The sequence below is a fragment of the Haemorhous mexicanus genome, chromosome 4 (genome assembly GCF_027477595.1).
Source record: "Haemorhous mexicanus isolate bHaeMex1 chromosome 4, bHaeMex1.pri, whole genome shotgun sequence".
Lineage (NCBI taxonomy): Eukaryota > Metazoa > Chordata > Aves > Passeriformes > Fringillidae > Haemorhous > Haemorhous mexicanus.
The window spans coordinates 2,710,173-2,725,600 of record NC_082344.1 but is presented as its reverse complement, the minus strand read 5'-3'; the positions used below and the strand labels follow the sequence as shown (position 1 = coordinate 2,725,600).

The following is a 15,428-nucleotide window of genomic DNA, read 5'->3' as shown; positions in this document are numbered from 1 at the left end:
AGGCACTGCTGGCTCTTGGACCTCTTGTTGTGCACTCGGTCCCACAGGTTTTCTCTGCAGAGCTGCTCTCCAGCAGGTCAGCCCCATCCTGGGGAGTGCTGTGAGACACTGCCTTAGTGCAAACACTGCTCACAGCAGCAGCTAAACCTTCACTGCAGGATCAACGTGAGTCTCATCCTAAATGCAGAACTTAGCGCTGTACCCACCTCTAGGAAGGGAATTGTCCGAGCAGAAACCAGGACACCCACTAGGGACTTGGACTTAGAGAAATGGTCAGGTCTAAGAAATAGACCTGGGCTGTTTCCAGAGCCTTAATGCTTCATCAGAGGGAAATTAGAAGCTGCATTTGATGCAGTGAGGTTGTGTCTAAACCACATTCTTGGTGATTTTCCTGTGCATAGGAGTAGTGCTGTAAAAGACACTTAAAGCAAGTGTCTTTTACAGCCCTATTCCTGTGCACAGCATGCCCTTAAATTGCAAATATTTATGTACCATGAGACAATGGATGCTTTGTTGTGCTTTAGACACTTGTCAGCAAAGTTGACAAAATCAGGGTAGTTGGAGGGGAAGTTTTTGCTCTCTTAACCTGTGTGTTGTGTTGTCAGAATTCCTGCAGTCATTTTCTGATTTTCATGGCAGAATGTAACAGCATCAGGGTGCTCTGGGGTTGCAATGCAGAAGAGCCCCTTCGAAGTTAGTGCTCCTTGTTTTCTCTTCATTTAGCTGTGTAAGGAAAAACATGGAACGTACAGGTGTTGAGCTGTGTGGCACAGAGTAGGAAGCAGGTTGTAGAGACCATCCTCAGAAAGATAAGCAAGGCATTTGCCAAAACATGCTTCACTTCATACTGACTAATAATCTGTCCAGTCAATCCTGGGGGAAAAACAGGAAATGGACGAGACAATGCAAGGGACTTTGGGAAAATGCTCTAATATTGTTTGCTGTGGACTGCAAGCTCTAATAATAAAATAACAAAAAGCAACTAGAGAAGTTGCTACAGATACTTGTTAGATTGTTTGCTTTGGAGACGTTTGCATTTTAGATACCTGTGATGGTAGGTGGTGAGAGGTGCACGTTTCTGCCCTGGTGCTATGCTCAGTTGGGGTGGTCATGCAGGATCAGCACTTGGGGTGAAGATTCGTGGTGCTTTAGTAGAAGATCTAGATGCTGAAGACATTAATTAGATGTTTTCCTATATTAAGGCAGAATACATAATTAAATACATACATTATACATCTTTAATGATATGTTGTATCATTTTACTGTTACATATGTTATGATGTAATCCAAGAAAAGTGTGGAATCTACATATGTAAGCTTTTGTAAGAAAGCAAATACTGATACTGCTGAAACAATTAGTTTTTTTTTTTTTTTCCTACCTAGTAGGAACTCAATGCAGGCAGTCTAATTTTCTGAGGCTGGTGTCATAAATTATAATATTAGCTTTGGGTCTATCCTCATATGAATGAGGACTAGTTCAAGATTTTAAGTTTATGCAGTTTGTGAGTACCCCCAGTTTTACAGCTCTGTTCTGTTTCAGGTTTCACAGAATTTCATCAGTTATTGTAAAGGCTGAGATTTTCATGGTTCAGTGCACGAAATCTTGTTGTTTTCTTTGTTTCCTTTTCTTGGCTCCATGTCAGATTAAACTTATTTGTAGGTGGCTGCAAGTTTTGTTTTTTTTTTTCCATTAATAAACCCACATTATTCTCACTGCTGCTTCTTTCCAATGGTATCAGTGGTTGACAGGCAGTGATCTTTTTCCAATCTTGCAAATGGGCTGTTGCTGTGGTAGAGGCCATTGCTCACTAATGGAGGCTTGTTTTCATAAAGTAATCTAGAATTTGTAGAGCATTCCTTCTTGTGCATTTGCTTTGCTGTGTTTTGAGCTTGTATTTTTCAATTAATTACAATTTCTTAAGCAGACAATGGAGGAAACCTGTTTGTAATTGAGTTTAGGTAGTTAAAGTAGAGGAAAGGAAACAAGTATATAAATGTGCTTGTGTGTTCCCTTTTTATTATCCATGTGGCTTTCAAGCTTGGTTTCCTGCTCCTGGTAATAATTTTTCCTGGTTTGTATTTACCTGGCAGGTAAATGCAATTTTTGCTGGTGAATTATATGTTGTCAAAATTGAGAGGAATTAGGTCTTTGATTTCAATAAGTGATCTATTATTGCATTTATTTTTTCCCACTGCTTTTCCTGTGCTGCTGTTGTAAGATAAACATTTAACCCCAGATGCTAGCCCAAACTTTCTCAGGGTTTGGGGAGCTGTGCCTGCTCGGTTGTTTCCCTGGCTGTATGGCAGGCCCCTTGTTTCCCAGTGGGCTCTGCAGTGGCACACCTTACCCTTCAGATGTTTGGGAGCTGAGTGCCCAAAGTATTTTGGTGTGCCCTGCCCTCTGACATTCGCCTTTAGCTCCCCAGCACTTGAGCCCTGGCAGGAGGCAGGGTAACACAAATAGCTGCGGGTGGCACAGCAGTTGCAGTTGCAAGGACTTGTAAATAAACCCAGCAGAGAGAGGAAGGAACAGGATTTCCTAAAACTCATAGAACAAATGTGCAGATTTTAGAGGAGAGCAGTTTTCTTGGATATGACACAAAGTTACATTTGCATTTGGTCCCACCCCCAAACACTTAGATACTGCAGGCTTACTCCTCTATTTCTTCGGAAGTGTCGCTGTCATCTTCTGGACCTTAATGTCCACTTGATTCCCTGGCTCAGGGAGTATTTAATGCTCTTTCTGCTGCCTCAGCACAGTGTGCAGGCTGTGAGGTACCTGCAGTCACCCAGCAGGTGTGATAGCAATTACTGACACAATCTGAAGGAGTTAAATGCAGAGAGCTCATTGTTCTGATGTACGTGACAGCAGAGAACACCTGGTTGGTGTCCATCACTATACTGGTTGAATTTGGAGTCAAAACCTGGGTGTGTGTAATGCAGTCAATAATAATGATGTTGATGATGGTGTAGATGTTACCTTCATGTATTGCAGTGCATGCAGCAGCATCTCTAAGACACTTTTACTGTGATTTGGAAAATATCAGGCATGCTTTTTTTAATCAATGCAGTTATAATCAATAAATTATGTGACTCACATCTAGTGTCAGTTCAGAAGCTGTGATAGAGCAGTTGATAGCAAAGAAACTTCAGCTGTTTATATATCATATTCACAGTTGGAGATGAAGTTCTTTATTATAGCTGTGTTATTCCTGAAGAGTCGACACAGGATGTTTTTAGCACTTCATAGAAGCCTGTCGGACACCTTCCAGGTTTCTGGCTGTGCCGGCTGATCTGTAAATATAGCTGGAGGTGGTACAGAACAGCCTTTGAAAGTAGAGCTGGTAGTGCACCAGAGACACAGCTCCCACACCAAATGTCCAATAGCCCCTGGATTGTTTCTCTGCTTTTGAGGCAGTGTTCACATTTTCATCTTTGTTCTCACCCCAGCTTAGTTCAGTTTGCCTTGCAGATCATCTCCCTGCTTGCTCTGGGTAATGTGCCAAGTGCTCAGCCCAAGATTAAGTTACAGCCAGAGCTGCTGGACGTGAAGGTACTGTAACTGTAGATGTCTGTGCTTATGTTTCAGCCTTGCTGCAACTAAATTCAAAAATCTTAATGGGGCAGAGAAACCTCAGTGGCAGAGTTTAACTTGAAAAAAAGAGCTTTAAGCTTATGTTGCAGGTTTATAATTCTTTTTAATGCTTTGAACTTCTGATTTATTTAGTTTTCTTTTAAGTAAACATTAAGGTAAAGAGGGATAGACTGACAAATTTTCTCATGCAAGTGGTGGAGGCTTTTAGGCCTCAGAAAGTATGATGGGTCAGTTGACAAGTAGTGACTAGCTCAAGAACTATCCCATTTCTTAGAAGCATGTGAAAATAATCTGAACTGTTAACATATGTAAAATTGTTTCATTTGTTGTTAGAGTTGACTGCAAATATTAGGAAGTACAAACTGCAGAAAAAATTAAACAAGTTTTCCTTCTTGTGCTTTCCTCCAGATTTAAAGCGTGCTGTCAGAAACTTGAAGTGTTAAGTATTTTAAAGGTGGTGTTTGCTTTCTCTGTTTTATTTTAAATCTGTTTTTACAGTTCTTTTGACCTACATATCTGACTGGACACTTCGCAGTAAGGATTGAACTTCTTAGTTCTAAGATCTGATTCTAAATTTTTGACTCTTGAGAGCTGCCATCAAAGCAACTTTTCTAAACTTGTCTGTTTCTTAATGTTTTCAAGGTTCAAAGCATATTTTTCACATTTGAAAAGCAGTTCTATTTTCCAAAGTTGGTATTTTGGAATATTTGTGTTGTCTATTGTAGAAAACAGAACTTGACAGAAGCAGTAGTATTTTATCTCCAGAAAAGACTGTTAGGGCTCAGTGATGTACAAGTCCAGAGCTCCAGCCTCCTGCTCTAGCCAAAGATAAAAAAAACCAAAACCTCAATATTACAGTTGGGGTGAAAATATTAGTGAATCTAAATAAAGGAGACCTTTTTTTAAGATCCCGTCAGATGATGATGATGTGATGATTCATTAAAGCAAATACACTAAACCGTGTTAATCTTCATGCTAACAGCAACTGTTTTGCTTTCTTTTGATGCAGATCACCAGAAACTGGAGAGAGAAGCTAGAATCTGTCGCCTCCTGAAGCATCCTAATATTGGTAGGAACATTTCATTGCTTCTTACACTATTTATCAGTTTCGAAAATTTAGGGGAAATGGAAATTAACAAATAGCAAGAGCAGCTCAGAAATCAAGTGCAAATATTTCCAGGCAAGTCTCTTTATCTTCCTTATGAGTTCTGCTGTGGGATGCAATAATCTGATGGATCACCTGCAGCTGGGTGCAGTGTTCTCATCTCTGAGCCATTGCTCTGCCACCAGTGAGCTCTCTGTGCCAGGTGTTTGGGGGTTTTGAGCAGTTTGCAGGATTGTTCATGATTTTTGGAGACCTGCAGAAGAATGCCAGCTGGCAGTGTCTGTTGCACAGTGAGACAAACAAATGTCAATAATTAGTGCTGGTTTTAGTGAGATGCCTGCTTTAGACTGTATTTTGTGTTTGAGAGTCCATCCTTCCAAGCTGAAGAAAGCTCTGCTCTTTTTATTTCCAGAGCTGCGTGTTCTAACCTTGTAAAACAAAAAATAAAGTTGTTTTGGAAGGTGGGGTGTGTCTGTCTCTTTTTTTTAGAAACAGTGTAGACAGGTAAGTACCTTGAACTTAAGAGAACTGTAGCTGGGTTTCTCAGTTTTTCATCCACTGAATTATGTGCCACGAGTATCTCTCATAAGAATATTTGCTGTATCTGAGACTTCTGCAGAAGGGTGGGAATTTCCTGTTTGTTATGGCATTTTTAGACTAATAAAATTGTTTTGTGCCTGTGATGCCTTAAGTTTTAGCTTTCCTATTTTTCAGATTCTGTACTGCTTTGGTGTGTAAGTCTGAACTTCATCTAAAGTGTTAGCAAGTTCTCTCCACAGGGTAGTCAGACAAAACAATCCTTCTCCAGCCTGAGAACCAAGGACACCGTTGTAGTTTCAGGCCCAAAGAAGTATAAACAGTGGAGAATTGAGGAGAGCAATCTGGGAGGATGGGACTTCATAACCTGAAACTGTAATTGGATCATTAACCCCAACATATAAATGGGCCAGACTTATAAAAGTGAAAATTCGTGAGCTGTCATCCATCTTGAATCCATTTTGGGTCCATCTTGGGCAGAGCCACAGCCAGGCTCTTGCACTGCCCAAGCTCTATCCTTTGAATAAATACCTACTTTATTGCTTTAACTCTGTCTAGCCTCTGTTCCAGGTAGCTTCTTGAGGCATCACCTGGGATAAAATCAGCTCCTTCCTTTTAATGATAAATAGAAAGCGAAAACAAGTGTACCACAGCCCGAAATGACACATCAAATTTCTGCAGCACCTCTCTTAAGCTTACAGGTTTGACCTAGAAATTTGGTTAAGAAGGAAGAGGAGTGTTATTTCTGCTATTTTATCTCACCAAAGGTTTTGCATTGTAAAATGGTGAGAGCTAAGTGAATGTACAAGTGCTTTTAGGGAGGAGGTGCAGCCCTTCTGCAGCTGTGGTTACACCTATGGTGTAGTCAGACTCCAGAGCCATTCACCTGGGCCTTACTAGAACCAGAACATATTTATGAGCTTCCTCAAGCTGGGGAAAATGAACAAAAGACAAGAGTGAACTGATGCAGGAGAAGGGCTGAAATGGACAGAACTCAGTTGAAACAAAAGTCTGAATTGGTTCCATGTGGTCACAAGTCTTCAACTTGTCAAGTGGCTTGTCGAGCAGTGTAGGATGGAGTTCAGCTCCTCTGTGGCAGGCCAGCTGTCCCACGTGCACAGTTTGTATCTGTGAGGTTTGGCTTGGAGTGCATGCAGGCAATGACAGCTTTGGTGACAGGCAGGTAGGGCTCTGCGAGTCTGCACAAACTGTGCATCACCCCCTGCACCAAGGTGCACAGTTCAAGAGGGAATGGACAAAGTGTTCTGCTCCTGTTTCAGAAAAACTGCCATGTTCCTGATCTGTCTGAGAGGAGATTTCCATGACCTGGAATTACCATGCTGGGGTTTGGCAGCAGATGTTGTGTTCTGTCCTGTTCCTTCTCCTGCAGCCGTGCCCTCAGCCAGCAAAATGATCACCCTAAAATCATTCCAAGTGCTGCCAGCACCCCACTGGAGCTCTTATGCTTGGGTCACTATGACATCCCTGTTTAAATTGTCATCTCTGCTGAGTACTGGAGCTGCATCCCATCAGGATGCACTAAGAGTGAAAAAGGAAGTGTGCTGGAAGAAGGGAGCTCAGCTCTTACCATAAGTATGTGTAAGTGAAGAAAAGTAAGGAAACAGTGGTAACTCTTTTTTTCAGTGTGATTTCTGTAGGAAAGCAGAAGTCTAGTTTAATTGATGGGGTGGTTTCTCAAAGATGACCGTGTACAGGGAGTTATTTTTGGAAAGACAAATAAGGCTGAATGTTAAATGATTCTTTTTCTGTGCGGTCCTTGCTGTCCATGTTCATAGCAAAAAAGTGTCGTGGAAATCTTCCTTGAAGAAGTTGTTTCACTTCTACAAGCAGGGCTCCAGTACATCTCTGAAAGCTGAGCTTTTCTGTGCAGACACTGCTTTGCACATAGCTAATCCAGTTCATTTTTCAGCATCTCTTTCTTCTCTTCATCCTTTTAATAAATCTATTATTTCTTCTCTGTCCAGCCTTGTAGTTATGATGCCTAATGAATGGTGTAGGAAAAATAAGGAAAATGGATTGCAAACAGTATTTGCTGTTCTCCTTTTTTCACATCTCCATTTCCCACTTCAGTAATGTATGTGTGAAAGTTGGTTAAAACCCACAGAATTTGCTCATCCCTTCCACACGCAGCTACTCCTCACCAATACTCACTGTTGGGATTTCTACCTCTTCTTACCTTAGTCCTTTATATCACTGTAGTAAAAAGAGCCCTGCTGAATTATTTGTGGGAATTAAAATGAGGCACAAGCCTCATTAGCTGAACTTGCAGGCATGGAGAAGAAGCTTTGAAGGGGTTCAGAATCCTTTCTTTCCCATCAGTCTTTGGCAACGCTGGTGTTTTCTCCTCTTCCAGTTGTGCTTGAGTAATCTGGCCTGTGCTATACTGTGGTAGGAAATTTCTGGGCAAACACAGCTCATGTTCGTGTGGGAGCAGAGCTCCTGGGCTGCAGGAGGTTGTGCATTAGTGTGATTTTCAGCATTGCTGTGTTTCTCAGGGTCTTACTCTGGTGACATGGCTGTACATCAGTGTAGAGGGTTGCTTTTTTACAGAGTTGAGAATGGATGGAAATGTAGGTTAAGCCTTGCTCTTTGGAGAACCTAGTGCTTTATCTTTGTGAGATTGCACATCGCCTTACAATCAAAGCTTGCTTCCTTTGCTGAGCACGTACCCACACAGGATTTGTCATCTTGGGTAGCTATTACTTTTCCAGCAGTTCCATGTGTACTAAGCTCCCATTCTTTAAACTTGGCAATTTTCTTTCCAGACTTCTATGTAATCATCTCTTCACCAAGAAATCCATTGTCATTTTCCCGATTTTTCTCCTTTTTCTTCTTCTGGTAAAATTTGATTTCTTGGTCCTCTTTTAACTGGAGGTAAACTTAGTTTTTAGCTCTCTGATTTCTAGTCTTGCAGTTGATGTTTTCAGTGATGTAACACTGTTGCACCACCTTGTTATGTCATTTGGCATGGATTTACAGCTGGTTTGCTGGTTTTGGTTTATGAGATCCCAAATAATGATAAAATCTGCATTACTCTGACAAGACAAGCTCTGACCCATTCTGGAAAACTGCTGATTCAAACCTGGTAAAACCATGGAATTTTTTTCCCAAGTGGAGTTTGCTCCTGCAGGATTTGTGCTGTGTTTGGGTAATGTTTTCTTAATGGGAGTTACACAGTCAGGATCTCTCTGTAAGTACTGGAGGGACTTCTGCTGGCTTTGCATTCCCACTTCCTTACAGCCCATAATTCCCTGCCTCTGCCACCTCCTCCCAGGCCCTACAGACAGTGTACAAGCTATGGCAGGCAGGCAGGGTCCATTAGCCAGCAGCATCAGGCTGAAGTCTGACTCTGATCAATCTTCATCCCTTTGCCAAAGGCAGCAGCAGATTTTACTGACATGTGGCAGCCCTTCAGGTGATAAATGAAGTTTTTTTGGCACAAGGCCAGGCTGTCCCTGAATGGCTCTGTAAGGCAGGGTACTTGGAGGTAAGTAGGACTGCCAGGCACAGACTCAGCCCTGCTAGGCCTGAGCCTCTTTGTGTGGATCTGCTGGTCCAGCCTCGGCCAGGCTGAGGCATCGCCCCAAGCGTGCTCTGGCAGCAGCAAGAGCTCTGCTCCAGCAACAACTGGAGCTGCACCATGGGGCAGGCTGGCCTTGCAGCAGGCCAGGAGGCAGCCTTGATGCAGAACAGACTGGCACTGTACAGGGAAAAAGACAAATCCCTCATCTGGTTTCATGGGGGTGTTGGTGTGTGTTTGGAGTCTGCTCGTTTCCATGCTTTGAGCTGGGAACTTGTCATCAATGGCTGAGGCAATTGGTAGCACCCAAAGCTGGCACTGCTCCTCACCACACTCGGTGCTGGTGTCCAGATTACTGACTCCTTCTGCCACAAGAAAAGGAGCAAAAACCTGCCTTTTGGAGTTGCTTCCTCTTCCTGCCATAACGCAAAACACGAGCACTCAAGTTGTTAAGTTCTTCAAGTGGGAAAAATAAGAAACTGTGTATTGCCTTGTCCTTTTTGAACAGAGGGTAATTAAAGCTGGGGGGGGGGGGGGGGGTGGGGGGGGGGGTGTCCTTTATGCGCAACAATGTGTCCTTTGTGTTTATATTCGCCAAGTATGTGCGTGACACTTCATAAAGCCCAAAGAATCTCAGGAGAAACACTATTAATATATAGAAAATGTGAAGGCAGTAACTCCTTTCTGAATTTAGTTTGTCTTACTGTGGCACAGTTGTGAGTAGCTCAGCTGGTGTTAGTTAAGTTAGTCTATAAACCAAACACAGGGTAAAAATCAGGCCTGTTCACCTTAAGTGGATGTAGTTCTTTAGCAATTTTTTTTCTGAGCCTTATTTAAGGTTTTACTTTATGTCAGAAATATCTAGTTCTTTCCTGATGCAGTGCAAATCAAACCAATCCCCAGCTATATAAATTTATGCTCAGTAAATATGGCCCTCAGGGATGTATTAACTCTAGCTATGCAAATAAATAAATAAAACTTTTTATATAAATCTGAAGCTCTAGTTTACGTGGGACCGATGCATTAGAGAATCTCACTTCCGTTAATTATTTTTACTGCTTAGATGAGCTGATCACTTCAACAATTTTAAATCTCATCCATTCCATTGAATTAATTAAATTTGCAATTTCTATGATGAATAAGGTACACTGTAGCCCTTGAGGGAATTAAAATAAAATATCAAGAAACCAAATAAACCAGTGATATAACATGATTTCATATTAAATGTAAGAGCCAATTTAATGAGTATTATAAGGTAACAGATTGAATGTTTAAAGTTAGCTGTGGCTACAGCAAGTGACTAGTGAAGTGCAACAACAGAATGCAGAAGCTGGTTTTGCAGTTGCTATTTGTGAAATTAAATGTACTGGAATGAGACTGCGCCAGGCAAGAGCACACAGCGGGGCATAGTGGGGCTTGTTGCAGCTGGGTTTTCTGCAGGCTTTCTCCTTCTCAGCAGTTTTTGTTGCTGCTGTGCATCTGATTCCTTTTATTGGTGAAGTTCTTGGGAACGTATGTTGATGTTTAAGAGGAAAAGTCCGAAAGTTTTGACTTGTGTTGTTGTAAGGGTTTGGTGTGGAAGAGCTTTCTGTAGAGCTGTTGGTGGCCCTGAAGTGAGAGGAGTGTCAGAACCCCCCAGCAGTTAGAAGACTAAGTTATGTGGTGCTAATCAACGTGTCAGTGATTTTCAGCATGAGCCATATGAAGCATCAGCTAATGTGGTCTGAGTGTGCCAGCAAAGGAGGGGGAAGACAGCTTTATTTGGTGTTAGAGCTTTTGTCTCTTTTGTTTGCAGCAGAATCTTTTTCTTCTGCTAAGTGGCATTGCATCTTTAAATTTTGCTCTTCTGGGTTACTGTGGAGCATAAAAATGTCTTTGAGTGCAGACAATGACACCACTCTTTGCCATGCTACATTAATTCTCTTTCCTTTTAATGGAGCACAAGGTTATTTTAGCTCAAGTGAAGCATTGCTGGCTGCATTATCCCTGATAACTGTAGCAGGATCCATAACAGACCGAGGAAATGAGGTTTCACTAAGGTTTGCCACCGGTTTCCTAATTTTTTGCCTCAGAAAGTACATGCCTAATTTGCACCAAAATAGGTAATGATTCTGTATAAATCAAGTGTGAACTAGAGCTTGAAGCATTTTCCATCCCTGCTTAAGCCTCTGTCTGTATGTTTCCTTAAATGTATGAAAGTTCTTTTCCTAGTGTGTCCAGATTCTCTTAAACATTTTTTTTTTTCCCTGAAGTCCATTCTCCTTTTGCAGCCAGTCATTTTAAATGTAAAGCAGAGTCATCCACAGAAAGGGGAAGTGGAATTTGAACACCTCTCTTGAGGATCCTGCCGGGGGGGGTGAGGACTGGGGTGGCTGCCACACTTCCCACTTGTGTTTTCATCTCTTGTTGTGCTTTACTTTCTATATGTGTTTCCTGGAATGAAGAGTTCATAATTGGCTGCACTGCTGACTTCAAGAGCTGTGGAAATAAGCTCAAATGAAATGAATTGTTCTCTCTCTGCACACACAAGATGGATCTTTAAGAATTTACTTTTTTTTTTGTTGTTGTTTGAAAGCTTTGTTTGTTATGAATCTGCAACCACGTGTTATGCATACGGATAGACATCATGACTCCCAGCTAAACCACAAATATGTAATTTTCCTCTGGACTCTTTCCTCAAAAAACAGAGATCTCTACTACTTCAGCTAAACTAAGCTTTTTCTTTCAGTTAAGCTAGCACAGACATTTTTAGAGCATTTTTAGGGGATGTTGTAAGTTTTGCTCCCTTTGCTTTTACACTGTTGTTGATGGTCTAATAGGTGAATTCTGCACTGGTTCTTAGATCGATACCAAAATATTGGGAACCTTTACTTGATCTGAGGATGAGGAAAAACCAACCCCCAAGTGAAAACACATTGCAGTATATTGGGTTGTGTGGATGGGCATCTCTGGATGGCATTAGAGCAGCTCCTGCAGGGGTGGTAAAACTTGTCATGTGTTTTCTGTGATAATCCTGCCTCAGCCTTGGCATTTGTGCCTCTGGTCTGAACCCATTCTGTGGGACACTTTTGTCTTAGCCTTTTCCCTTTCCCTAGAGAAAAGAAGGAATTCATTCAGGCAGCATTTCTTTCCCAGGCAGCCTAAATCTGCCCATTTGGGGTGTTGGGCATCCTAGCCCATGGTGGGTCACTGTCACCCTGCTTCTGGAGAAGGTACCTCCAAGGAGAAAGTGTTGGGCTTTCTGTGCCACCTGAGAGCTCATCCCCCCCCGTGTCCCTGTGGCAAGCAGAAAAGGATCTGTTCAGGCACAGTGGCAGAGAGAAAGGGACAGGATGGGGAAACGCTGGGTGTGTGAGCTGGGAGCAGAAAGAGGCAAAAGGAAGCTCTCCTGGCTTTGGACCATGGGTCATGTTTTGGTTTGCAGCCATAAGTCAGGAGTGGTGCTTTGGGAGCTCACTGTGGAGCCTTGGCATGTCTTTGCTCCTTTTCCAGAGGTGATACCAAGCCAGGAGACTCAGTAGGAGAGAGAGTCTGTGGGGTTACTCCCATCTGCACAGACATCTTGCTTTACTTACCTACCCAGCCCTCTGCAAAAAAGGAGCATGGATCATGGAATCATGCGGGTTGGAAGGGATCTCTGGAAGTTAGCCAGTCCCAACTCCCTGCTCAAACCATGTGCGGTGAATTTAGGTAAATCAGAGCCCATCCTGCTGAGAAGGAGATTGCGCAGCCACTCCAGGCACCACTCCAGTGTTTCATCACCTTCCTATCTGCATAAATAAATAAATAAATATGTCTCTGTACTTAGCTGGGATTTTCCAGACTCCAGCATGTGTCTGTGGCCTCTTGTCTTGCCATCTGCACCCTGGAGAAGACTTATTTCAGTCTTCCCTGCTGACCAGCAAACCAAGTACTGGAAGGAGAAGTGGATATTCCCCAGTACAGCAGTATCCCTGTAAGGATGTTTTTGTTCTTTTCTTAAAATTGCATTTGCTTTCATTTTTAAATATTGTGACATGAATTCCTAAGGAAAGTGTGATTTGCCAAAAACACTATAAACAGCAACAAACTCTTTGGAATGCAGGATTTCCTTGCTTCTGAGGTGTGGATTTGGAAGTGCATTTTATAGGCTGAACTTGTCTGTGCCATGTCAGGTGCATAAATCCAATCTGCTTGTGTTCTGCATTTTATATCAAGGTGCATCTTCTGCATCTTTATTGATGGAATGCTCATTCAGTAAGAGATCTTCTATCATCTTAGGTACATATTGGAAACAGCACATGGAAAATTAGGGCTCAGCCTGCCTGCTTAGCCCAACATGTCCATAGCTCTGCTGGGATGTCACCCGGGCCTGTCCCTGTGCATGGCAGGGTGTGAGAGGCTGGTGCCAGCCTGGCTCATCTTCCCCTGGTGTCTGAGGGCTAGGGGAGAACATCAATGAATTCCAGGCAGACAGACATCCCCCTATCCATCCCTGGCTTGTGGCAAGTGTTTCAAGTGTCCTTTAGATTTTTCCTTGCTCCTTCAAACTTTAGCTTTTAAGAAGTCACTTTTCATCCTCATTTTGTTGCACTGCTGTTGGGAGTATCTGTCAAAGCTGTGGCATTCCAAAGGAGGTAGTCTGGTCTGCTCCTTGGCTTTCTGCTGCATCCTGGCACAGGGTGAATGCTCTGACCCTGCAAATAACACCAACCTCCATCACTGGCAGTGGATAAATAGCTCCTGATTGCTCAGTTCAGGCTGGACTTTTTCAGATTTCAGCACTGGAGACTTTCCTACTCCTACAAAACTGCTGATCCTGGCGTTTTTTTCAGTTGATAGGGGTTTAATGATACCTCTCTCCTCCTAGTCACCTTCCAAATTTGGAAGTTCTTTTTATAGTGGCTTCACCAGAGTGTTAGTATTCTTATGGACTGCCCATGGGAATGTGCTTCTAATTTTAGTTTGTCCTCTACGTGTCTGTCTCCTTTAAATGCATCCAGCTTCTCATTCCAGCCACTCTGGGCCAAGCTTGACACTCTGCTCCTGGTACTTGTGCATTGAAGATGTTCTGGTGTTGCATTGTAAAAAAAAATCCCCAGCTCCTGCCCTTGTGCTGCACAGCAGTGAGTAGCACTCGTGTCTCAGGGATTGTACCACCCCAGTAGTGCTGTTTAATTAATAGCTTTGGTGTGCATTTATTTCCTGGGTGACCTTGAGAGTTATTGAATTGTGTTTCAGCAGTTTATACTTGGTCTGGTATCAGTGGTGTTAGTGCTGGGATTGTGTTGAATTTGACTGTGCAGTCTTGCTGGGAAGGACTTGATGGATGATCTGAAACCATAATTGCAGCTGACTGGCTTGCAGCTATCTTGTGTAGTTTGTATGTATTTTGGGAGTTACTGGATCCGCTAAATGAGAGGAATATTTAGAAAGAGATCTCAACTGCAGCTAGTAGTCTGGGTTTGTGAGTACAGACTGGCTTCTGCTCTCTCCTGCAGCATTTCCATCCAAGTTTATGTGGGTTGTCACTGAGCTAATTACCATCTTACAAATGGTCCCACAGGACAAGCTCTCTAATTTTCATTTACTGTGAGACTGTGATTAAAAGACAATGGCAGTTTCTCATCATAAGCCTCAAGTTTGTCATCTATTAAGTCAATATGCATTCCCTGCTTTTTGTAAAACAAACACTTGGAATCATTTGGGATCATCACTCACTGGTGAACAGGCATGTAAGGGAACCAGTAATTTATAGTTGTCTCCAGCTGTGGTAGCATCATTACTGTGATAGTTGATTGATAGAGGGGGAAGGCACGTTCACCCAGAACATAGTACAGATGGGTTTGAGCCCAGCCCAGTGGATAGAGATGGAGTGGGATCAGTATGGGAGCTCTGCCTGGGCACTGCACTTGGAGTCACTCAGTCTGACACTGTTACCTTACTGAGAGCTCCTACTGCTCATGTCTTGCTTGGCTAATTGCAGAGGCTTTTGCTTCTCCAGCTTACAGCAAGGTTTTGATCTCTGGAATGGATGGATGGATGTCTGCAGCACCACACAGACAGAAACAGGAGGCCAGTTACCTCACCTGACTTTTTCCTGCTTTGACTCTTTTCAGACTGTGCTTTTTCACATTTGCTCTGAGTGTAAGAAACAGACTCACTCCCTACATTTCCCCTGTTGCTCCCACGAAGAAATTAAGAGGGATAAACTGCAGTGGTAGGGACGGAGCTGGTCTCTGGGATGCTCCTATTGCTCCCATTCAGAATGTTCAAGATTCCTGGTGTGAGAGGGCACCAAGGACAGAGATGTCATTATAATCATGCTTTAGGCCCTTTGCATTCATTTTAGGTCCTTTTCCTCAAAGTTGGTAACACAAAGTTTGGAGACCTGGTCCTGTGGAATCGGTTTTAGCCTTCTTTGCTTGCACAGATAAAAAAAACCCATCAGCTAAAGGAAGGAAGAAGGTGGGTTTACAGTGGTACTATATTACATGAGAAAGTAATAGTTAATTCCACAAAATATAGAATTCTCTGTGAAGTTGACTGTATTGTCCTGGAACTAATTTTTTGCTGGAGCAGGCCCATGGCCTGCCAAATGCTGCCATCGCTTCAGAATAAACCATTTTCTGATCTCCAAGGGCTGCTGTGCATTGGAATAATATAGAGCG

At 42.7% G+C, this 15,428-nt stretch overlaps 1 protein-coding gene across 11 annotated transcripts in view; it reads left to right on the top strand.

The window, feature by feature from the left end:
* The window catches only part of CAMK2D (calcium/calmodulin dependent protein kinase II delta), a 121,132-nt gene that overhangs the window by 42,515 nt on the left and 63,189 nt on the right, over nucleotides 1–15,428 (top strand). For all 11 annotated transcript variants that reach the window (XM_059843668.1, XM_059843666.1, XM_059843665.1 and 8 more), the window contains one exon: nucleotides 4,605–4,664. Coding sequence is in view for 8 of the 11 variants with exons in the window: in XM_059843665.1 (XP_059699648.1) it covers nucleotides 4,605–4,664 (60 nt within the window). In the remaining 3 variants the exon portion in view is untranslated. The remainder of the gene's footprint in view (nucleotides 1–4,604; nucleotides 4,665–15,428) is intronic.